Source organism: Sturnira hondurensis, unplaced genomic scaffold (assembly GCF_014824575.4).
Source record: "Sturnira hondurensis isolate 20B ecotype Veracruz unplaced genomic scaffold, ASM1482457v3 Scaffold0008196, whole genome shotgun sequence".
Lineage (NCBI taxonomy): Eukaryota > Metazoa > Chordata > Mammalia > Chiroptera > Phyllostomidae > Sturnira > Sturnira hondurensis.
Window position 1 is genome coordinate 4,505,396 of NW_028080827.1, and position 25,521 is coordinate 4,530,916.

The 25,521-nt window shown below is 42.7% G+C and overlaps 1 protein-coding gene across 1 annotated transcript in view; it reads right to left on the reverse strand.

The window, feature by feature from the left end:
- Positions 1-25,521, reverse strand: part of SHC4 (SHC adaptor protein 4) — a 108,696-nt gene that overhangs the window by 12,667 nt on the left and 70,508 nt on the right. Inside the window, exons 7-10 of the mRNA XM_037054589.1 lie at positions 17,261-17,384; positions 15,615-15,786; positions 13,522-13,582; positions 7,175-7,354 (exon numbers count right to left, since the gene is read on the reverse strand). Of these exons, the coding sequence (XP_036910484.1) occupies positions 7,175-7,354; positions 13,522-13,582; positions 15,615-15,786; positions 17,261-17,384 (537 nt within the window). The remainder of the gene's footprint in view (positions 1-7,174; positions 7,355-13,521; positions 13,583-15,614; positions 15,787-17,260; positions 17,385-25,521) is intronic.

The following is a 25,521-nucleotide window of genomic DNA, read 5'->3' on the forward strand; positions in this document are numbered from 1 at the left end:
AACCCCAGGCTGGCTCTCTGGCCTACAGCACCAGAGCAGGAAAGGAGCCCAGAGAACATTCAGCTGTGAAAAGTGGGGCCTTTCTGACCACCGGGGAGACAGAGCGCCTCCTTTTTAAAAAGCATATTTTATTGATTGTGCTATTATAATTCTCCCATTTTTTCTCCCCTTTATTCCCCTCCACCCTGTACCCCCCTCCCACCATCATTCCCCAACCTTAGTTCATGTCCATGGGTCATAGATATAAGTTCTTTGGCTTCTCCATTCCCCACACTATTCTTAACCTCCCCCATGCCTATTTTGTACCCACCAATTATGCTTCTTAGTTCCCTTTACCTTTCCCTCAATTCTCCCCCTCTCCTTCCCTGCTGATAGCCCTCTATATAATCTCTATTTCTGTGAATCTGTTCCTGTTCTAGTTGTTTACTTAGTTCATTTTTGTTTTTTTTAGGTTTGGTTGTTGATAGTTGTGAGTTTGTTGTCATTTTACTATTTGTATTTTTGATCATCTTCTTTTTCTTAGATAAGTCCCTTTAACATTTCACATAATAAGGGCTTGATGATGATGAACTCCTCGAACTTGACCTTATCAGGGAAGCACCTTTTCTGTCCTTCCATTCTAAATGAAAGCTTTGCTAGATAGAGTAATCTTGGATGTATACCTTTGCTTTTCATGATTTCTGATACTTCTTTCCAGCCCCTTCTCGCCTGCAAGGTCTCTTTTGAGAAATCAGCTGACAGTCTTATGGCAACTCCTTGGTAGGTAACTGTATCCTTCTTTCTCGGTGCTTTGAAGATTCTCTACTTATCTTTAATGTTGGGTAATGTAATTATGATGTGTTGGTGTGTGCTTCCTTGGGTCTCACTTCTTTGGGACTCTCTGAGTTTCTTGGACATCCTGGAAATCCTTTGCCAGATTGGGGAAGTTCTCTTTCAATAATTTTTCAAATAAGTTTTCAGTTTCTTGCTCTTCCTCTTCTTCTGGCACCCCTATGATGCAGATGTTGAAACGTTTATAGTTGTCCAAGAGGTTCCTAAGTCTCCCCTTCATCTTTTTGAATTGTTTCTTCATTCATTTCTGGTTGGTTGATTATTTCTTCCTTCTGCTCCAAACTGTTGATTTGAGTCCCTGTTTCCTTCCTTTCACTGTTGGTTCCCTGTACATTTTCCTTTATTTCACTTTTCATAGCCTTCACTTCTTCCTTTATTTTGTGACCATACTCAACCATTTCTGTGAGCATTCTGTTTTCCAGTGTTTTTGAACTCTGCATCTGATAGGTTGGCTATCTCTTCGTTGCTTAGTTGTATTTTTCTGGAGTTTTGATCTGTTCTTTCATTTGGCCATATTTCTTTGTCTTGGCACACCTGTTATGTTGTAAGGGACGGAGCCTTAGGTATTGGCCAGGGCAGAGCAACCCACTTGGTTGTGCTGTAGTGCTGTATGTGGAGGAGGGGTCTGATATGGAATAGTGCCACTTGCTCAGCTCTTGCTGGCTTTCAGACACTTCTCCCACTACCCAAAAGCAAATTGGGCCCTTCAGGTGCTGATTCCCAGGTGGGTGGGTTTCTGTACATTCTAGAACCCTGCGGGGTCTCCCCAACAAGCTCTCCTGTGAGGCTGGGAGTTTCTCCTGCAGCCTTAACCCCCACAGGTTTTTTCAGTCAGAGGTTTTGAGGCTTTATTTTCCCATGCTGGAACCCTAGGTTACTCTGTCTCTCTCATTCACTAGTTGTTCCTCCCAGTTTACCTGCACACAAATGTGGACGCACTCATTCTACCAGCCTTTGCCTTGTCACACGTCCTCTCAACCCCAGCTACCTTTCTCCGCCTCTCCTACCAGTCTGGATGAATGTTTCTTCTTTAACTGCTTGCTTGTCAGACTTCCACACAGTTTGAGTCTCTGGCAGTTCTGGTTATTTTTGGTTTTTAAATGTGTGTTGTTCTTCCTTTGGTTGTGCAAGAAGGCAAAGTGCATCTACCTATACCTCCATCTTGGCTGGAAGTCCCAAAACCCATAATCAACTGTATATTATTTATCATTATAGATTACTGGGCACACACAAGAAAATTATAAAATACTAATTTATTTGCATTATTGAGGGGAAAATATGTTCATTCTATAAGATGTCTAGCTCTGGCTGGTGTGGCTCAGTGAATTAAGCATTGGCCTATGAACCAAAAGGTTGCCAGTTCAATTCCCTGTCAGGGCACATGCCTGGGTTGCAGGCCAGGTTCCCAGTTTGGGGCATGCAAGAGGCAACCAACTAATGTTTTTCCCACACATCAATGTTTCCCTACCTCTCTTTCTCCATCCCTTCCCCTCTTTATGAAAATAAATAAATTATTTTAAAAAAACAAGATATCTAAAAGTTCAGAAAAATTATCTGTAATGTACAGAAATAATTACATGTTTATTAAGATATGTTACAAAGCCATACTAATTACCATAAATTAATTACTATACTGTTATAGAACAAATGGACCAATAGAAAAAATAGTAACCTATATAAAAGGCTCAGAAACATATTTACATACCAGAGAAATCTAGTATAATACAGATTGGCATTAAAGGAAAAGGAGATTATGTAGTCAATGGTGTTTTGAAAATTAAATCCTTTACACAGATAACATTGTTAGACCCCTGTCCACTTCATGTAAAATACAAAGCTCAAGTGGAATAAATATTTTATTATAGAAATAAAACAATAAAGGAGAAAATGCAGAAGTTCTACAAAGAACAGGAAGATTTAATCTCAAGCAAATAGAAGGGACATCTTCTATTTGGGGACATCCAGTTAAAAAAACAGAAGGGGACATCCAGTAAAAAACAGAAGACATAGATAAAAATTGAAATAAATACAACAGAAAACAAGAAAAATAATGGAGAAAAAGAAAGCAAAACCTGTGTAACATTGGAAAGATGAATTAAATTAATAAATCTCAATGAACACTGATCAAGAAAAGAAGAAAGAAGATGGAAAATACCAATAACAACAAAGACAGAGGTCATCCTTCAGGCAATAGGGGATAATAAAGAAATATTTTGGAAATTTCATGCAGAATTGACTCTTCAGTGAATAAAGCAAAATCCTACTAAGTTTCTTGGTAAACTTCATTGCCACGGAAATAACAATCTCTTCTGGTCTCTGGCTGTTTGGCTTACAAAGCAAACCCCAATCTTTCAAGTCCATCCAACAAGAAACAGGCTGTAAAAGTCGTGAAGCCCCCAGGAAAGACACATTCTCCAACATCTACTCTAAATGTACACATGGAGGATAATGGCAGGAATATCCCAGAAGGCACAGTTTCAGCCCGCGGATAACTACAAAGAGGTCCTCTCCCAAAGCAGAACCAGAGTCCAAGTAAATCACCTCCTCCTATTTCCAGTTCAGGGAGCCTGCACATTTACTGCCTGGCAGGAGTTGGTCATCACCAGAAACCAGCGACCACTGTGTGTTCTGCATGCTTCCCTTTTGTAAACGTTACTATGTACTGTGTTTATCTTACTGGTTGTGGAGGAGGGCAGACAGCTTGTTAAATTATAAGAATGCCTATCCAATCTTGATGGAGAGGATTCACATCACTTGAATGTCATGGACTTTTAACCTGGATGCTGTAATCGTATGGGATATTTGCGATGTCTTCCTTTGGGAAAGGGCAAATATGTTCTATGTGAAAAGAAGAGCTCATGAATATTTGGGTGGCAGAAAGGCAGCAGAGACAGTTGTTCACCGATGTCTACTTTCCCTTCCATTACATGATAGTGTAGCTGGGTTCATGGCCATGCAACTACAACAACTTTGTTAGCACCTTTGAAGCTAGGTATGGCCACGTGACTAAGTTCCATGATAAGAGAGGCTAAGTATGCCTAAATAAGCTATACATGAATAGAAGGAAACATTAGAAGTTTACTTAAGATATTTTGCAGAAAAGTATGTACAAAGTTATCCCCACTCTATCTATACTAAATTTTCTTAAGTCAACATTACTTATACTTTGGAGCCAGATTTCAATTTTTGGAGGGAGTAACGATAGGCTAAAATTAACCTTGAGGTGGGTAGCAAGAAGCCCAAGAGGGCTATCGCATATTAAATCCTAGTAAGAAATAAAGACTGAAAGACTACTAGAGACCTAGGTTATTAAACTTGTTTCCACTAAGTCAGGGAGAGCAGAAAAGGATGACAAAGAAGGCTAGAGTCAGTGGAGGCACATACTGACATTACTGTTTTGGATACAGCAGGACTTACTTTCCACCAATGGCAGGAGTGATGTTATGGATTAATTTTGCCTCTTCCCATTATTAAATCATTTATGACAAAAGGCAAAGTTTCTTTGCTTGAGTTATGAACATTTTTCACCTTAGAGACTTGATGATAAAGAAACAGCAGCTGAGAATGAAGGAGTAAATCAGATCACCTAATTTGGGCCATATTTCTTTTTTAAATATATTTTATTGATTATGCTATTACAGTTGTCCCATTTCCCCCTCTTTATTCCCCTCTGCCCTGCACACCCCCTTCCACCTGCATTCCCCCCTCCTTTAGTTCACGTCCATGGGTTGTGCATATAAGTTCTTTGGCTTCTACATTTCCAATACTATTCATAACTTCCCCCTGTCTATTTTGTAGCTACCACTTATGCTACTTATTCTCTGTATCTTTTCCCAATCTCTCTCCTTCCCACTCCCCCACTGATAATCCTGCATGTGATCTCCATTTCTGTGATTCTCTTCCTGTTCTAGTAGGTCCTTGTCTGTCCTGACTTGGAATACTTCTTTCCAGCCCCTTCTTGCCTGTTAGATTTCTTTTGAGAAATCAGCTGATGGTCTTATGGGAACTCCTTTGGAGGTGGCTGTTTCCTTTTCTCTTGCTGCTTTTAAGATTCTCTCCTTATCTTTAATCTCGGATAATGTAACTATGGTGTGTACTTCCTTGGGTCCAACTTCTTTGGAACTCTCTGAGTTTCCCAGACATCCTGGAAGTCTTTTGCCAGATTAGGGAAGTTCTCTTTCAATAATTTTTCAAATAGGTTTTCAATTTCTTGCTCTTCCCCTTCTTCTGGCACCCCAATGATTCAGATGTTGGAATGTTTATAGTTGTCCAAGAGGTTCCTAAGCCTCTCCTCATCTTTTTTAATTCTTGTTTCTTCATTCTGTTCTGGTTGATTGTTTATTTCTTCCTTCTACTCCAAATTGTTGATTTGAGTCCCTGTTTCTTTCCCTTCACTGTTGGTTCCCTGCATATTTTCCTCTATTTCACTTTTAATCGCCTTCACTTTTTCCTCTATTTTGTGACCATACTCAACCATTTCTGTGAGCATTTGGATTACCAGTGTTTTGTACTCTGCATCTGATAGGTTGGCTATCTCTTCATTGCTTAGTTGTATTTTTTCTGGAGCTTTGATCTGTTCCTTCATTCGGGCCATATTTCTTTGTCTCAGTGTACCTGTTGAGTAGTAAGGGGCATAGCCTTAGGTATTCACCAGGGTGGGGCCACCCATGTGACTGCATTGTGGCACTGTATATGGGGGAGGGGTCCTAGAGGGAACAATGCTGCTTGTTCGGCTCTCAGTTGGCTTTCAGTCACTTCCTCCACTATCCACAAGCAAATTGGGCCCTTCTGGTGCTGATTTCCAGGTGGGTGGGTCTGTGTACACTCTAGGACCTGGTGGGTCTCTCCAACAAACTCTCCTGTGAGGCTGGGAGTTTCTCTTGCCACTGCAATCCCTACACATTTTCTCAGCCAGAGGTTTTGAGGCTTTAGTTTTCTGCACTTGAATCCTGGGTCCCAATAAGATCCTGCATGACAAGCCCCAACCCAGCATCTACTTCCAGAGAACCCTACAGGGATGTTTGGGAGCCAGAAGTGACCTTAGAAACCTGGCAAGGAGATGGCCCATTTGCCACCTGGCTGGCAACGAGGACCTTTGTTTCTTAGTCTGGACAGTTAGGGTGACCTGGCTAAGGCAAGGCTCAGCAAAATCTCCTTTTAAGTTTAACCTTGCTGTCTGGCCACACTAGCTGTAAAGTTGCCCTTGGCAGTTCTGGCAAGGCTGCCTGGGCTAGTGAAAAGACTTGTTCAGTGACAGGTTCTCCATCTTTGTAATTAACTGAATTTGACATCTTAGCCAATCTCTGAATCCAACATGCTTCAATATGTTATGAAAAGCATGTTTTGTTTATTTATTTCTCAGTTGATTATAGGCTTTGGCTTGTTTTTCCTTTTATTTATTTATATTACGTTTCTGCATTTATCCCTGGAAGCAATTTGGCAAGCAAGTGATATATTTTAAGATTAAGTAAGATCTTATTGTTTCTACTCACAGAATATGGTCTTTAAAAGAAGCCATCTTATTCTAGTCTACATAAAAGACTTACCAAGGGGGTTTGAAATGAATAAAATTAATGCCATCAATAAACAGAACTGAAATCATGGCCATTGGTCCTCATGCAAACAAACAATTTTGAAAGTATCTCCTGGCTTTGACAGTCATCCTTCCTTTAGCAAGAGCACAGAGTAGGAACCAAAATCTGGGAGTCAATTTAAGGTACTTGCAAAGATGGTTCAAAGTCCAAGTCCCCAAACCCTGAAATCCATTAACATCTCCACAAAGTTTTGTTAATAGCTGTTATTAACAGTTATTGTGGTGGGGGATTAAGGTAAGAAAAAGTCCTTTTAGTTCCCTGAAAATGAGTCTTCTGTACAGTGTAGTAAGTTGAATAGTAACCCCAAAAGGACAGGTTCAAATCCTAACTCCCGATATCTGTGAATGTGATCTAATTTGGGTGACCAAAGGGTAATTGCAGATGTCATTAATGATCTTGAGATGAGATCTTCCTGGATTTAGGTGGACCCTACATTCAGACACTGTTGTCTTACACAAGAAAGAAGAGGGAGCTCTGGGACCCTGGGGTGAAGCCCACGTGAAGACTGAGACACAGATCAGAGGGATATGTCTACGAGCCAAGAACTAGGAAAGGCATGGAGCAGAGTCTTCTCCAGAGCTTTCAGAAGGAACCAACCCAGCTAACATCTTGATTTAGGACTTCCAGCCTCCTAAACTATGAAACAATAAATACCTGTTATTTTAAGACACCCGGTTGGCAATAACGGGTTCGTGGCAATTTGTACAGCACCCACAAGAAACTAATACAGACAGAAAGTTGCTACTTACTTTCACGGCACCACAGGCTGCCTGTTGGCTGAGCTGAGCTTTGATTCCGGGCGGGACTGAGTGCGCTTTGAAGAGCCTGTGTATTAATGTAGCAGGGGTCGTCGAAGAGATCCACTCGACACGAGTGCTTCAGCAGGGAGGTGTCTCTTTGGGGCTGCACCCCTCTCTCATGGGCACTACCTGTGCAAGTGGTCGTGATCAGGGCATGATGCTTTGCTTTGTAAATAATAATAAAATCATCTTCCAGTCTAGAATTGATAAGAAGCAAAAAGCCACCCCAACCCCTAAAAGGATCAAATATTGACCTTTAGATTTGATGTGTAAGAATAAGAGAAGCTCTGGTCTTTGAGGGAAAGCTCCCTCTCCTTGGTCTCCCTGCCCCACTGCTTTGACGACAGACAGAACGGGGGCCAGAAGGCCCCGAAGAGCAGCCCGGCAGGAAAAGGCCAGCTGCCCAGCAAACAGCACCAACCCACAGACGACACTGCTCTGAGCTGCAGTCCAGGAAGCAAGAAAACACCCCCTCCACATGGAACATGAATAGCAATCATTTACACTCCTTGTCAAAAAACCGAATACTTCATTTTAAATGATTAAGAGTGGGAAGTCTCTCTTCTCTCTATGCCCAGAGTTTTATCCTGCCCAGCTCAGCCTTGCAGCAACTCCTGAGGTTCACTCTGTTACTTAACAAGCATTCAGTCTTCAGGTTATGTCCTCCTCCCCCCTTACTCTGTCTTCTCCTCCTCCACTTTCTACATATTATGGCCAAAATAACTGCTTTACATTTTATTTTCTTTTTGATTTTAGAGAGAGGGGAAGGGAGAAAAAGAGGGCGAGAAACATAGGTGTTGAGAGAGAAACATTTATTAGTTGCCTTCCATACACACCCCCAAGGGGTGACCTTTTTAGACAGAGGGGCAGGGAGGAAGAAAGAGAGGGAAACATCAACATGTGAGAGATACACTGACTGGTTGCCTCTAGCATGCCCCAACTGGGGACCTGGCCTGCAACCCAGGCATGTGCCCTGGCTGGGAACTGAAGCGGTGACCTTTCCGCTTGCAGGCTAGCACTCGATCCACTGAGACACAACAGCCAGTGTGAAAAATGACTATTTTAGAACTGAAAATTTGATCATATTTTTCAGAGGTTCAAAACCCTTTAATTCCTTTCCATTGCATCTTCAAATAAAGATCATGATCATCAACAAGCCCCAGGCCCTACTCCTGGCCACCCAGCTTTCCTTGTAACTCTTCTCCCTAGTGTGTGCTAGGGCTCATGCTGGCCTTCTGGCAGTATGATCTCCACCGTGAGGCCATCTTCTATGACTGACATGCTCTTCTCTCCCCCTTTCCATCATCCTCGCCCTTCAGGTACCAGTTTAAACATCACTTTCTCAAGAGAGCCTTCTCTCACCTTCTCAGATTAGACCAAGTCTCTCTGCTTTCCGAGCAGTTTATGCTTGACCTTTGAAGCCCGTGTCACAAGTGCAGCAAGCTCTCTTGCTTATAATTTTTTAACATGTGTGCTACATGTTAGACTGCACATTTCATGAAGACAGGGATCCTGTCTCTCTTGTTCATGGTTGCAGACTCCTGATCCTAGCACATGCCTGGCATATAAAATGGCATCGACAAATAGTTACTGGATGAATGGATATTAGCACCATATTTCACTACCTGATGGCAGGTAGTTAAAGTACTTTGTACCATCCAGATGGTTCTGTCCTGAGAATGCCAGGATCCAATATTTTTGCTTTTCTGTTGCAACTAGTACATTTTGTAGTTGTGGTTGTGTGTACTACAGGATGACATGAAGTAGTGGCATTGACATTCCATTGTCTCACTGTAAAGCAAGATCTATCCTTCTGTTGTTTCAGTTACAAAACCCCTCCACGTGGTCCAAACAGAACTGACCTCATATTGAATTTCACATGGTGCAATGATTCTTGTAACGCATAGAATGGCAACCCAGGAGAACAGCCACTAGGGGAAGCCCAATCAGAAGACAATGGTTCTTACTACCTGGTCCTCCTTCCCACCCCATCTGTCTATCAGCATGCTGTGTCACCTGTGGCATGTCATAATCTGTTTATGGGATACCCTGAGAAAGGACCAGGTTTTCTACGGAGGAAAGGTTGACCAGTCATCTCATTTGTTTGCAGCATTTTACAACATATGACAGTTCCCATTTGCTTGGTCAAGTTACTCTATGAAATGTGTTATCTAATTTAAACTATACTTACTTTCACAAATGGATACATGGCTAAATGATCACTGTAAAGAAATCAAGGACTGAAGATTATTTTTCTTAGTACGATCTCCTCCTTAGATGTATTAGAACATATGAATAAGAATAATCTAACCTGATCCAAACTTTGACCTACCAAAAGTTAAAATTATTAAGATTTGAATGTAGATTTATATCAATTTTCTTTATCAATAAATGCTTTAAATGTATATGAAGCCTTGATATATTATCTATTGATGGTATTCAGCCAATGTAATTAGCAAGACTTTTAAAAAATGTTTATCATTAACTCTGAAACTTTCCATTTTTGTATGTTTTATGGTATATGCATAATATATTAGTGTATGTATTGATAACTTATACATAATTGAATTATCATTTATTTAGGAGTGTCTGCTCATAAAAATTTACTGAAAGTGGAATATGATCTGAAGGGTTTGCAAGCAGTGTGCTTCTAAGTTAACACGAACCTGACTTCAAAACCCAGTGGTATTTGTGTGGCCTGAGGCATGTTACTTAACCTAAGTGTCAGTATTCATATATGTAAAATGGGGGTGCCTAGCTTAAAATACAGTTGTGAGAATTAAGTGAAAGAATGTGGTGAGAGCATAGTGTAGGTGTGCCAAACTCATTTTTACCGGGGGCCACACCAGCCTCACGGTTGCCTTCAAAGGACCGAATGTAATTTTAGAACTATATAAATGTAACTACTCCTTAACTAGGGGCAAGGAGCTCTACATTCAGCCCTTTGAAGGCAACCATGAGGCTGATGTGGCCCCCTGTGAAGATGACTTTGACACCCCTGGCATAGTGCCTGCCCACAGTAGGCATTCAGTAAATACTCCCTATCAATGCTCAATTGTGTATCTATTCATTGATACTGGACCTCTGCACCTGATACATATCTGTGGCGGTCACATGCTCCCCATTCCTTTCTTTACCTAACTTCCACTTACCTTTTAAGATTCTGCTCTGCCCTGGCCAGGTGGCTCAGTTGGTAGGAGTGCCATTTGTACACCAAAAGTGTGCAGGTTCCATTCCCAATCAGGGCACATACCTAGGTTGTAGGTTCAATCCCCAGTCAGGGCACATTTGGGAGGCAACCAATCAATGCCTGTCTGTCTGTCTGTCTGTCTGTCTCTCTCTCTCTTTCCCTTATTCTCTCTTTAAAATCAATAAACATACCCTTGGGTAAGGATTAAAAAAAAAGATTCTTCTCTGATCCTCCTCCTTCAGGAAGGCTTCCCCTAAGTTCCTCCCTCCCCCAGGCTGGGCAAGGTGCCAGTCTCTGACATGCTGTAGATACCTGTTTACTTGTCTGTCTCGCCCTTGGGACTACAGACTCCCTGAGTCCTCGAGGAGAGACTAGAATTGACTCATCCATGTATCTTCTTCATCTACAAGGCCTGGTAGATGCCCAGAAGGAAAACGTGTGCCAGCTGAGTGAACAGATGACGAGTGTCTCGCCATTTCGACCCCAGCATGTTCTAAAGACCCTGAGCCAGCCTTCAGCACCAGGCGCTGAGCCGCCTGCCCCTTGCAGGGTCCTGACACGAGCTGACCACATCAAGTGTGCCGGTCCAGGGGGCTGCACAAAAGCGCCAATGTTGACACCCGGTCTGTCTTTAAAACTTCCCTTCTTTTTTTTTCAAACGTGCCATTATATTTAAGTCAACAGTCTTGTCTTAAATTTAAAAAATAAAAAAGAGATATCTCACCCTGTACCCAAATTTAAAATCTTTCCAGGGTGAAGCGTCTGGTGGATGAGGCTTAACCACACGTGCCACCCATGATGCATTCCAAAAGTTCTTTGTGCCAAGCATTCCTCTGAGAACACACCCAACCAGCCTAAGAGAAGATTTGTGGCTGGAAATAAATACACGCACAGTGTATATATTGTAAGTACCAATGTTTTTAAGTATGAGCCCTTAGGGTTTGTGGGAATTTAACATCTTTTTGATTAAAAATACCAACATTTCCATTTTAACTTGAAAGCTGGGAAACATTATTCTATTTTGCTAATTATTTTTTCCATAAGGGAATTTGTTACTAAGGATAGGGATATTTTTATACAGCTGGCAATAAATACCATTAACTCCTTCAACAACCAGAAGCCTATTGCTTCTGGAATTCAAGTGTGGGAGAAAATGTCTTGGGAGGAAAAAGCGAAACCGTATTGAAAATATTTGTATAGGTGTCTCTCAAATGCTTATGTATGAATCTCTGGGAAAAGACATAAAATACCTATTTGCTATTCTAGCAACTGCTATGAATTTGCTCACTAGCTGAGAGTTTCAGATCACTGTTTAAACATGTGCCCAAGCAGTCGTGGGAGGGCCCCAAGACAGGACACCTGGTGTCTGAGTGTCTGTGGATGAAAGGACACGGAGGCAGGAAAGTCCTTCCTGTCACAGTGGGAGGAGCCACACAGGTGTTGTGGCCCCTGGAGCAGTCTTTCTATCCCTCAGAGCCTCAGCGACTGAGGTGTGGGGAGTGGGCTTCCTAGCGTTATGGTTCCCATTAGAAGTGGGGGGCCTGCTTATTCAAAGAAACAGTGCTGTAGCTCAGTGCCTGACCCACTGGACAACAGTCACTGGGTGGACTGTTGAATAAATAAAGAATATAAAATGAGATAAAAACAGGGCATGGGTGTGACTCCAAGAGAGCATCAGCAGGCAGAAAATGTTACAATACAACAAGGCACGTGCGCTGTGCTCCTGGCTGCTGGGTCCTTGGGTGAGGGGTTCCAGAGCAAGGAAAGGGAGAGAGGGCGAGGGAGGAACGATGCCTCTCAGGGAGCAGTTTTAAAAAGGCATTTACATTTACCATCAATAAACTAATATTAAGAATTAGTTTAAAATTTTACGTGACTTTAAAGAATGGCATGAAGTTTTCATTTCATCAAAAGAAGCCATGTGTTGGAAGAATTTTAAATACTGCAATAGCTCACTACTCCTATTATTTTTGCAGGTTGGATGAAAGTGGTAATTAGAGCTGCACCAAAAAACAATAAATCCTCATGTTCCCTTACTGTATAAAAGTAAAAAAACAATAGATTACATTGGCACAATTCCTTAAGAAATACAAAAGTATCCTTGGAAGCAACTACCTTCTACACGGCCAGTTCCTGCTAGTTTAATTAGCATCCCTAAGTGGTTATCCAACTCTACCGTCCTCTGTATTATTTACACTGCCCAGTTATCTCCCCCTGTAAAGCTGAGAAACTTTCCTTCCCAAATAAATAAATATTTCCAATGATTTATAAGACTCCAAGGACTCCCTGTCAGTATGCCTTGTTTTTATGAAAATATATTTCCAGTCTGATAGTTGCTGCCTTGCATCGGGTGTTGTGGAAAAGCACGCCTGAGGGGGGCGGGCAGAAACTATAATCGGGACTCTCACGGTTCAGATTTCTTTTTGTTGCCTCTGCTAAGCAGAAATAAAGGTTTTATATTGATCCTAATGGCTTTGACAAGCGTTAATTTTCACATTAGCCTACTGTCTGATCTTTGAAGCGGGGAAAGTTTTGAGCAAAGAAAGTTTTGAGCAAAGAAAGCACCTCTTTAGTAAGAGCTTTCATGATGTCAAGGCAGTGAAAGACCCCATAAGGCAGAAGGACGGCGTGGTAGAAGGAGGAACACAGGCCTTCAGGTGACACACATATGGCAGTCAGCGTCTCTCAGCCCATGGGAAGCCTGCTGCTGAACTAGTACGTGTTTAGTTACATACACCTCCCTGTCCCATGAAGTGTTTAAAAGGAGGGTCCACACATGACCACATCCCTTAAAAAGAATAAGGAGATGCCCTGCCTGGTGTGGGTCAGTTGGTTGGAGCATCATCCTGTAAACCAAAAGGTCACAGGTTCAATTCCCCATCAGGACCCATATTTAGGTTTCAGGTTCGGTCTCAGTCAGGGCTCGTACAGAAAGGCAACCAGTCCATGTTTCCCTTTCACATCTCCCCCCACCACCCCCCGGTACCAATTGATGTTTCTCTTTCACATTTCTCTTTCTCTCAGCAATGAAAAAAAAAAAAAACATCCTTAGGCAAGGATAAAGGAGTAAGGAGAGGGGCGGCCAGGGACGAGTGCCCGCACCTACCTGTCGCCCCGCGTCGTTCCAAACAGTTCTCATACACGCTGCTGGACGGGGGGTTCCCGGGCTGTGCGGATGACACATCGTGAAACATGTACAAACGTAGCATATGTTCCTCAACTTCAAAAAACAAACACAACTCTAATAATACTCCCAGCAGAATACAGCAGACAACTTCACTTTCTGACCCAGGGAGTGTCTGATGGTGGTTAAAAAAAGACAGGAAAAGTGAGGTGTGGGGTGGGGAAAGGCTGGGCTCCTTCCAACAGCGCACTGTTCTGGAGCCGCGGAGATCGGGCCGAGGGTCATCAAGGCTGCCACTGTGGGGCTCGCGTCCTGAGGGACATTGCCTCTGCTTGGGAGGTCACATTCCAGGACGCAGTCCAAGCCTCAGCAAGAAAGGGCGACTTCCAGGACACTTACATAAACGCTGGCCATGTAGCAAACCTCTTTCTAACCGTCAAGTGGCAGATCGGAGCCCTGCTCTGCTGAGGTTTGTGCCAGGCTCACCTTCCATACTTAAAAATCTCATGCTCTTTTCAGCAATGGAATGGGATCCACTGATGCTTTCAAGAAGGAGTGTCTTTGCTTTAGAATGATGAATCTGACAGTTTCGTGCAGGACCATTTGGGGGAGTAAAATCAGACATAAGGGGCTTTCAGAATCATCCGGGCAAGTAAGGACCGGAACTTAGAAAGAGGCAATAGGAATGCAAAAGGCTGGGTATGTTCAGAAGATATTTTTGGGATAGAACCCTAGGTCTGGAGGATTGTTGAAATGGCACTCAGAGTGTGAGAAACACGAAAGGCTGTGTAGATTACGGAAAGGGCAGCGATGCTGTAGTTTACATGAGTGAATCAGTAGAGAAATCTGGTTTGGAGTCCAGGAGAAAACGCTCAGTTCACTTCTGACATACACAAGCAACGCAATGTTTGTGGCATGACAGCTGGAGAGGCAGTAGCTAGAAACAGAGAAGCTGCAGGAGGGCAGACATAGGTTTCAGGCCTCAGGAGAAGTCAGGGCCAAGGGCAGGGCACTGGAGCTTTCTTGTTGGTATAGCAGGGGCTTGGACTCCCAGAAGAGGGGATGGATGCAAGAATACAAGACACACAAAAAAGATGCAACTTACTTTGAAATGCATCAAAAATGAGATGGACTGACGGATGGTAGATGGCTACGTAGGATAACATAGCAATTAGAGTAAAATGTTAATTGTAGAATCTAGATGATGAGTATATGAGTGTTCACTGTATATTTTTTTTACTTTTCTGTATGTTTGAAAATTTTCATAATAAAATTTGGAAAACATGACAAAAAAGGAAAAACAGCAACTTGAGATGCAAGATCAGCATCACACAATGAAAACATTTTAGAGGCTAACAGGAGAGGTCGAAAAAAGAAGAAGAAGAAGAAGAAAGCATCAGGTATCAAATGCTGGAGACAAATTCAGAATATTGAAAACAGAAATTTATTTAGCAATAAACCATTGGTGACCACTGTAAAACTAAATTTCTATCAAGTTGTCAAGTAGAGTTCAGATCTTAAAAGTGTAATATAGACTTGAACACAGAAGCAAAGACAGTTTTTTTCCTAGAAGTTTGTGGGTAGAGGGCAGATGAGGCAGTGGGCAGTACTAGCTGGGTTGGAGGAGTCCAGTCATTGGCAAACAGAAGAGAAAGAACTGGCGGACAAAGGGAGAACAAGGATTGAGACAGAGGCTGACGGACAGAACTGGTAGGAAGGGACGGGATTAGGAGCTCAGGGGAAAGATGAGCTGTGGAGACAGTAACTAAGGAAGGGAAGCAAAGGGAACACAAGAAGACTTGGAGATGGGAAAGCGTGGAGTTGAGGATAACACGTTGAACTGCCCTATGGTTCCCAGCGAACTGAGAAGTGAGGTCAGCTGCTGGGGCTGAGGCTGGGGAATTAGGAGTCAAAATGATCTACTCCAGGCTTCACCAATGATTCACCCTCTGGCTCTGTGCTGAGGAAGATGATATTTTCTCTAAAATAGCATTTGGAAACCCTCAAATTAAGCTCTCTAATGATACAGACAGAATCGCATTGCTAGTTCCAATAATAATAAAACATCCACTTACCAAATAGCACAATTTTTCACATCGTATTGGGCAGTAAGCCATTTGTTCTGTGGCTTGAACTTTGACCCGCACATCTGAAATGCCACCCGCAGGTGGCTGCTTTCCTGGTATTTCATTGTAATACTCGTGATCTTCTCTCTCCTCCGTGCGGTCGTCAACGTGCACCTCCCCCCTGTAAGGGAAAACAAGAATCCCCAAGAGGCGGGGTGGGGATTCAAATGCTGTAGGGGATGCAGAGGGATCGGAACCATGCAAATCATCTTGAAAAACTTTGCATTCCTGTTGTAAATTTACAGATGTGCTTAAGTCATGTTGACCATCTGGGTGGAAGCAACCAGATGGCTGAGTTGTTTAGATTTCTGCAGACAATTAAAGTGGGGTAAGCCAACCAAAATGCCAAGGGTGATGCTTTTGTGTCTTCCCCCCTCCAGTAGTTAATATATATATACATATATATATGCACACGCACACACACACATATGTATGAAATCCTTGAGTGTAAGGCACTTTGTTAATCGGATATAAAAATGCTCAGTTTTCCTGGGTAGCTGCAGCATGCTTTGTGCCATTCTATAAATGCTTTGCCTAAAGAAAATGTGGATATTAGGCAGAGGACATGGCCCAGTTTTTTAAACCAAGATGGAAAAAATTAAAGGGCTATGGCCAGCTATCTCGTCTGCACAGATCTAGAGGAGAATACAGGATTCAGACATTAAGAAGTACTACAACCATATGTGGCAAGAGGATAGATTGATGTAAACATGCATTGTTTTCAAAATTGAAACAGCGCAAAAAAATAAATGTACTTGTCTTCCAAACCGGAATTAGTAAAAGTTTCTTATGAAAAGGAACAGATCCAGTCCTTTTAGACTGAACTGCCTCTGCGAGGACAGGCACAGCTCTGCTGGGTTCCTTACGCGCCCAGGAAGGGGCAGCGCTGAGCAGAGAGCGCTGCCCTGGGGGCGAGTCAACGCCTAGTCCTCCCGGTCACCACCTCTCCTGTGCTACACTGACCACCCCATAAAGGGCACCGCCACTCAAAGTGACAAAGTACTGGGAGAAATGGATGTAAAAGTGCCCTAGAGTTCCATTTCCCAGGTGGGATTTCTGTTAGCCAGGGGCCTCACGCATCCCACTGGCCTGAAAGCATCGGGCTTTCACCCCAGCCTGTCTGGGCCTCAGAACAACTGGGACCTTGGGCCGCACCGGGGCTGATTTACATTTACATTGCAAACCAACAAACTAACAGGAATCCTTGCAACAGACTCATTATTTTGCTCTTTATTCTTGACTTTTTTTTACTGATACGCTAGGGATTTGGAGTTAAAACAAATCTGAGAAATTTATTGATGTTTATTACTTTATGATGCTATTTAATCAATTCATGGTCCTGTGTAACGTCAGAGAAACACGGCTGATCCCCTCTCACTTTTAGTGTCTCCTTTAAATTTGTTACAGATCAAGAGGAACTATCTGGACAAATACGAATGGAACAAAAATATAAAATGTTACGATTAGTTTGTACTGAAGCTGCCTATTTATAAGAAGAAAATTACCCATTTCATTAGTCAACTTTAAAGTGCCATATTAATTTTAAAAGTAAACAAGATATAGTAAGTCAACTAATTATAGAACCCCTGACTGACCTTTCACAAGAAGCACTCAAAGAAGGATTCTTCAAATACTGTTTAAACCGGAGCTCGAAAGCCTGCCCTATGGTACTTATGACCTCCTGGGCCGTTCCGTTGTGGCACTCCAGTATGTGGCAGGCTGCAAAAGGACACACGAGAAAAGTGTAACAGGCTTTTCATAAAAGCAGATTATATAAAAACAAAATCCTTCCAAGGCATGAACTGGTAGTTGAAGAAAAGGGTGAGGTTTACAAGCTCTACCCAGCAATGAAATGACATAATAATACTTTCCATTTCACATGCAACGAAGAGAAGACATTCAGATTTTCTATCTAAATATCTCAAAACACAAATTTTGCTCTCACGGCAGGTATTTTGAGACCACGTTTTTATAAAAGTGGGACAATTTTGACTAACACTCAAGTTCAGTGTTAGCTCTCAAATTTAATACAAGAAATGCTTAGAACAGCAACCTTCAGGGAAGATTAGGTTTTCAGTCTGGTCGTTACACAGTATGCTACAGAAGATTGAGAAAAGGTAACTCTCCACACCTCCCCAGCCCTCTCCCCGCAAAGGGGTGCGACCTACTGGTGAACGGAGGCTTGAGAAGACCCCTCCTCTAGCCAATCCCTTTGCCCCCTCGTCGCCGGCAGTGATGCTATGGTAACCCCGGTCCTTGAAACCCTATGAAACATCTGTCTCCAATAAGCATCGAAATCAAGATTTTGTGACGTTGACATTACCAGAAGATACCACAATTTTATTAGACACTTTCTCTGAGAAGCAGTTACTGGGAAGGGCTAGTTTTCACAAGCAAACAAGAGAAATAAATCGTGAAGGGGCGGCTGACAGAATATCACAAACAAATTAGCAAATCTGCTGCCGTATGTAAAACTGGGAGCTTGTGTTTGGGAACTGTAAGATCATCTCTCCACCATCAGGAATGTCATTCTTGCCTTGAATAGAGTGTGGGAGTATGGTGTTGTGCTTAGGGCCTTGCAATATGAAGGCTTAGTTGAATCTGGGGTTTCGTAACAATGACTTAGCGTCCTGAGGATGACTTCAAGATAGAAGCAACGTCTTGTGAGAAATGTTAAATCCTATATATATATATATATATATATATATATATACATACACACACACATACAGGATTGCGCAGCCTGAGCAATTGAGGGATGAGGAACAGCTTAATAATGGTCAAATACATGTAAGAATGCTGTAAAAACTGTCAGCCATTCTCTGAGAATAGGAAAGTGAGTGCATAGGAAACCAGATTAGACACTGGGGAAGCATCGTGGGTTTTGGGGACCCTAACACCAACACTGGGACACAATACTAATACCTGACTTTACAAACTAATTTAACTGTGTTGAGTTGGAAACTTAATTTTATGCTTTGCATTGTCTTGGAAAGAATTTTGTATTTATCAAAAGTAAGCCGATTCATTCACATCTGATCGAGCTTGCAAAGCCTATAATAGCAGGTTACAGTAGTCTTATGTTGATAATCATATTGAGAAATATCAGATAAGGCCCTAAATGGTATGGTTTAGTGGGCTGGGCATCGCCCCACAAACCAAAGGTTCACCAGTTTTGATTCATGGGTGGGGCACATGCCTGGGTGGCGGGGCCAGGTCCCCAGTTGGGGGCATGCGAGAAGCAACCAATTGATGTTTCTTTCCCTCTCTTTCTCCCCCCTTTACTCTCTAAAAATAAATAAAGATTTTTTAAAAAATCAAATAATAGTCATTTCAGGTTAGCTTGATGTCGATTTAAAGAATTTATGCCTTTGAACAGTTCTGGAAGGGACGGGGGGCCGGGTGCTATGACTAAACCAAACAACACTAGGTGTTAAACTCCCAGAGTTACTGACCATTTCTTATAAAGTTGTCCATTCAAAGAAGCAACTTGGATCCTAAAGTAGACTAGGAGCTAATGACAGTTTTGAAAACCCAATTGGTACTATCTATAAATTTATACCCTTCTGTAGCCTGACATTTTATATAGCCCTTCTCTTTCTCTACAGTGGCTTCACCTAGTGACCCATGTGTATATGTTCTAAAATTGTTTTGAAAAGATATATATGATTTGATTGAGTAAATACTGATTTCCCTGAATCGCATCAATGATTCTACTGTGAGACATCATCCTCAATTGTACTAAAATAAGGCCTACAGGGAGCCCCCACGGTGAGGCGTGTGCTTCCAGCATGGGCCAGAACAGATGGCTGCCTGGGCCATTTGTGGGAATGGTCTCCTCCCTCCCGGGCAGGCCACATAGCCTCAGATGTACAAAGTGCCCTTAGAGATGCAGCCTCCAGTTGAGCCAAAAAAAGTTGTGGTACATTATGATTTTTTTTTTAAAGAAATTCACTTGAATTATTTTGTTTTTCATCTCATGAGTTCCTGATCCAATTGAAAATGAAGAAAAGCCCAGAAATTATATCAAAATGGACATAAATATTTTTGTAACTTTATTTTTTCTCAGGATCAAGGGTTTTGTCTAGAGATAAGCATGGGGAAGATAATGAGAGGCAGAAAATTCAAACACAAATGAATGGACAGATGGATGGAAGGGAGGGAGGAAGGGAGACCAAGTGTGCCTCCCAAGAGAGGGATAAGCGAACAAGGCTGTTTAAAAGAACTCTGTGAAAAGGTTCAGATCTAAGTTCAGGTTCCAATGACACCACAATCTGTGTGACCCCATGCAGGTTGCTCTACAGCAAAGTCCTCACCTGCTGAGACAGGGCACTGGAGGATCTTTGAAGTGCCTCGTTGTTTTACAGAAATCTTATCGCGGGACCTTAAACCCTCTGAGGAGCAGGGCACTCTGGGCTCACAGGAATGAATGAACCAACTAAGCCCCACAGCCTTGTGCTACTGCTCCTCATACACTCCCCTCATACACTCCTTTCCCTCAATTTTTATGATTTTTTTAAAGATTTTATTTTTAGAGGGGAAGGAGCGAGGGGGAGAGAAACATCAATGTATGGTTGCCTTTTGTGCGTCCCCTGCTGGCCTCCCCTGCTGGCCTCCCCTGCTGGTAGTTAGCCTGCAAGGAACCGGCCTGCAACCCAGGCGTGTGCCCTGACTGGGAATCGAACCGTGATCATCTGGGTTCGCAGGCTCGTGCTCAATCCACTGAGCTATGCCAGCCAGGGCAATTTTTATGATTCTGATACTTGAGGTTTAGGTCTTGTACCTGGATGATGCCTGCAATATAATTTCCTGCTTTGTTTTGGATAACGTTGCTACTGCCGTATTACTTTTTTGAGAAGACTAAACGGAAAGAAAAACAAGTGATGCCCGTCTCCACGAAAGAAACGACACTGGACGAAGGGGCTGGCCCTATGCAGATGCTCCGTGCAGCCTCCCCACCTGCAGAGGGCGCTGCTCTGCGACGCAGCCTTGGTTCTTTTTTAAGGTGGTCATGGGCCAGCATAGGACAGGCTCTAAATCACATTTAGGGATGCCCATTTTCTTAGCACATCTCCAAAAACTCAGATAAGCAGCCAGTTTGGCCAAGAATTGTCCAACCTTTGGCTAATGGAAAGGAAGAAAGACAAGTATAAAAAGTCCCAATTCCCAAAAGAATGTGACTTTCTAGTGATATAGTAACTGCATTGGGGGCCTGAGCTTTGACGTCCAAGTCTAGAATCAGATGCACGTCTGGGTTCTTTTCATTCATCCTGATAGCCAGACAGACCCACACTTAAACCCTTGGGTATCAGGCACTACGTATACTAAGCAGGATTTAAGAGAACCTTAGATTCAAATTCTTCCATCTTTTACAGTTGGTTTTTTAATGAGAGCCATGAACAAGAGGCGGTCACTTGTAGTCACTATTCCTAGAGGATAACAGTCTCTGCTTTACTGTTATATTTGTTTTTTAAATTTTTCAAAAAGGTTTTGTTTATTTTCCTTTAAACAGAGGGGAAGGGAGGGAGAGAAACATTGTGGAGTGGCCACCTCTCACACCCCCCACTGGGAACCTGGCCCACAGCCCAGGCTTGTGCCCTGACTGGGAATCAAAGTGGCGACCCTTTGGTTCGCAGGCCAGTGCTCAATCCACTGAGCCACAGCAGCCAGGGCTGTTTTTTAATAGACTTAAATAAAAAATGTTCCTGGTTTTGTTGTTGCTATTACAAGAAAACAAGAAATTCCAAAGTGCAGTTCCTCAAGTTATACACCAGATGGTGCAGTGGGACTGAAGTATGGAGTCCACCGCCCCTTAAAAAGTCAGTCCACATTTAACTAATGTAACCAAGGACACTAATCATGTATTTTATAACTATAATCATAAATCTAAATGGATGGGCTAACTTAAATTGGTTTAACAATCTTTTATATTTATTTTTCAACTTTCTTCAGAGACTCAGAACCATGGCCTTCCTGTATCTAGGTAGTCCAGGTAAACCAGGTCCTCTTCACAGAGTAGATTCAGAGAAAATATTTAAACCTTCCTGGACTGCTACACATTTGGAGTAAGAGGTGATGAGATCTCCTCATTGATGGCAGTTACAGGGGCAGTCTGTGTTAGTCACTGAGTAAACTAAAAACATTCTTTCTGGAACTTACCCTTTCCTACAGAAAAGGCCTCTTACAAAGTGAAGAGCTCCCTAAAGGGTCCCAGCCAAAATGGAAAAAAGTGGCAACCGCACCAACTTGAATGCACTGATGCTAAAAGTGAAGCAAGCAAGGAGGAGACAGGGGGACATGAAGGATCACTAGCAGGAAGCCCGGTCTCCCCTGCTCATCTTCACTTCCTCTCAGCTTCGCCTCCTCATCCCTGAGGCCTGGCTCTATCGGTCCATGGATGACCCGCTTCCCAAGGTGACCAATGGCCTGCCAACTGCTGGACTGAATGGCATTTTCCACTTTCATTCCCCTAACTCTTTTTCTAGTATGGGACATTCTAGAGTGTATTCTCCCAGAGAAACCTGCTCCTCCTCCTCCTCAGGTGCTCAACTCACCTCCTGGCTTTCTCCCCTCACCCTGACTACTCCTCTGGCTCCCCACCGGCTCCCCTGACTTCTTCTTCTGCTCCCTGAAGCCCTCAACCCTCTTCTTTCTGGGCTCCTCCTTTACTGATCTCACTCCCCCTTAGGGATAACAAGCTGTAGTTTTCCCAACACCCCCCACAGAAGGCCTGATCTAATGTATTTCCGCTCATTCACTCTCTCTCTCTCTCTCTCTCACTGCCTCTGCCTACCACCATCACCCTCTCACCCCCAGACTCCTCCTGCCTGCTAACATTTCCCCTTGAATGAACCAAAGTCACCAAGGAGATTTTATAACATCGTCCTTTTGTTTTCATTATTTTCTGTATTTATTCAAAGATTTAGAATACTTTTCCTTTTAGAAATGTGACAGTTATCCATTGTAGGAGTTTTAGATAAAGAGACCCCAAGAAGAAATTAAAATTACACAAGTCACACTATCCACAGATAGCTACAACTCACACTTTGGCATGTGCCATTTCAGCCCTTTTTCCACGTAGATCTACTTCCCAAAAATTACCTGGGATCATACTACATACATTGTCTCAGAATCTGCTGTCTGCACTTAATAATACTGTGAATATGTTCCCCATGCCATTATTTATTCCTCTAGGATACTAGCTTTAATAGTTGTGTAGTACTGTACAGTCTATGAATTTATTTAAATACTTTGTGATTCAGGAATACTGAATTAATTTTATTTTTCCATTACATAAATAATATATGACAATCATCTTTATTGCTTAATCTTTGTTCTTGCCCTAATTATTTCCTTAAAAATGAAACTGCTGGTCCAAAAGTATTTACCTTTTTTTAAAGTTTTGATGCAAACTGTCAGACTGCTCTCCAAAACATTCGGACCACACCCCCCACCAGAAGTGTTCAGGAGTACCTACTACTCTACACCCCATTTCATCCATGTCTGAGAGTTGATGATGAAATATGATAGCTAATTATAATTTATGTTTCTTTGAATGCGGTAAGGTGAAACAAAAAAATTAAATACTTCTTGGTGCTTTGTAATGCTCTTTTGTAAACTGTGCTCAGGGTCTGGAGTCGGCCCAGGTGCTAACTGGCTGGGCGAGCTCCGGAGAGCCAGCCCATTGTTCCCAAGTCCAGCATTGGCATTTATAAAAAGGAACAGTATTCATACCTACCCTCCAGGGCTGCTGTGAAGATGAAATGAGACGATGCAGACAAAATACTCTTGGCATATAAGAGCATACAGTAAATGGTAGCTATTTCTTTTTTTGATGGGGGCGGCTAGATTTCCATAGGGTTTTTATCTTTTTCCTATTTGTAAAAATCCCTGTTCCAAATCACATGAGATAATAATAGCTACCATTCACTGAATACTTACTATAGGCCGGACACTGAGCTATGTGTACTGCATACAGTACCTCATTAAATCCTCCGGACTGATTTCTATCTCTTCACCAACTGAGTATCTCAGCATTTCCCAAGTACGGTTAGGTTACAAATTTGTCCAAATGGTCCCTCCCTCCCCCGAGGCCATTTAGAACTGTGAGGTGTCCTCTGAACTGGACTCTGTAATTCCAGACTGTTTCTCTGCCCAATTTCACTTCTGCAGATACAAATGCCAGAAAATGGTCACTTTACAATTGCAATGGAATGACCAAAGCCAGAATAATTTTTATGAAGTTCAGAATCTGTAAAGGTTCCCAATGACCATTTGACCAGCATTCAAAACCCTCCACAGTCTGTTTCCGGCCTATCTGGCCAGCCCCTCCCTCCTGTGTACCCCCACCCTTACTCACATGTGCACACACACAGCACAGGCACATGTGCACATGCACATCATCCAAACACACAGCCCGGAGCTCTCGTCACATGGCTCTGTGACCTGTGTCTTCCTTCATTTCTCCTGCACTTGGTGCCAGCTGTGTTCCAGGCACTGTTCTCGGGTTCCCTGTTCCCCATGCACATCCCACGGGTTACGTTTCTCTCCACCACTGAATGATGAGCCCACGGTGGCCACCAGGAATTGTTTTTCTTGCACAGTGATTAGCTCAGTTTCTTGTATACTAGTACATAATTAATTGTTTATAACCTTGAAAGCTGTGTCAGTACCTCTGTGCAGAAATTCAAGCTCAGAGGTTCGGGTAAGGGGAAAGGATTTAAACCCAGAGGGGTGTACAAGCAGGGGTATGTTGAGAATAGAGTGGCTACTCACAGGAGTTTTAATAGACAAGATAAGAGAAGGGTCAAGGGGACAGGAAAAGGGTCAACAAGTGATAGGGAGGTACAACCTTTTTAATCCAAGAAAACTACACTATGTCTTCAAGTCACCTGTCTACTAACAGACCTGTTGTCTTAAAGAAGATGAGCTGAGGGAGGAAAGAAACTGATGTTTTCTGTGTTCTCAGTTACTCCTTCCAACGCCACCAGTGAGGAGTTACCATCACTCCCACTTAAAGAAACTGGGGTTCCAGGATGGGAAACAACTTGACAAAGGTTGCATGGTGAGATGCTAGAAGAATTAGGATTCCTATCAGTCTGTTTGGCTCCAACATCTTTCTTACTTTCTCTTTGGTCTGAAGCTAGAGAGAGGGAAAAAAAAAAACCCCTGAAACCTATCTGAACTTTTTGAGAGTTAGTGTCTCTCAAATCCCATCCATAAACTCAGTCCACAGTTTTCATAAATGTCTTCTCAGAATCCCTGTTCCAGGGTCCCTGTGGATCCCATTTAAGCAGCTTAGCTCTGAAGAATTACTCAAACACCAACACATGACCTTTCAAAGTAAATGAGCTACATCATTTGCTCTGCTTCTCCTGTTTCACTTAAGCAAAGGGGATATTTGCAAGCATGTAGATCCTCTTTGGCCACTACCCTCAGCCACCTGCCTTAACTTTGAACTTCGCACCACCATTTACTGAAGGGCAACGACATGCCCAGAGATAGTCAGTGACTGATGGCAGAGTCACTAAACATCTAGATTTCCTGATTCGTTCTTCTTTTCACCTTGTCCTTTTCCGGATAAAGATAAAAGACTTTGTTGTTCAGAGGCCTTCCTAAAAATAGTATGCAGTTATTCTTCAGGGAGGTTCAGGCTTATTCAAAGGAGGTGGCTCTTTTCTGGCACCCTTTGTTCCAGTCCCACACCCCCGCCTCCCCTTCACTAGTTCCTGTCTCTCTACCCACTCTGACCATAACCTGTTCTCAAGAGTGAGTCAGTTTCAATGAAGTATTGCCTAGTATCCACCACCTGCTCCTTCCTCTCCACCTTGTCAGGGCCATGATCTTTTGGCAAGCA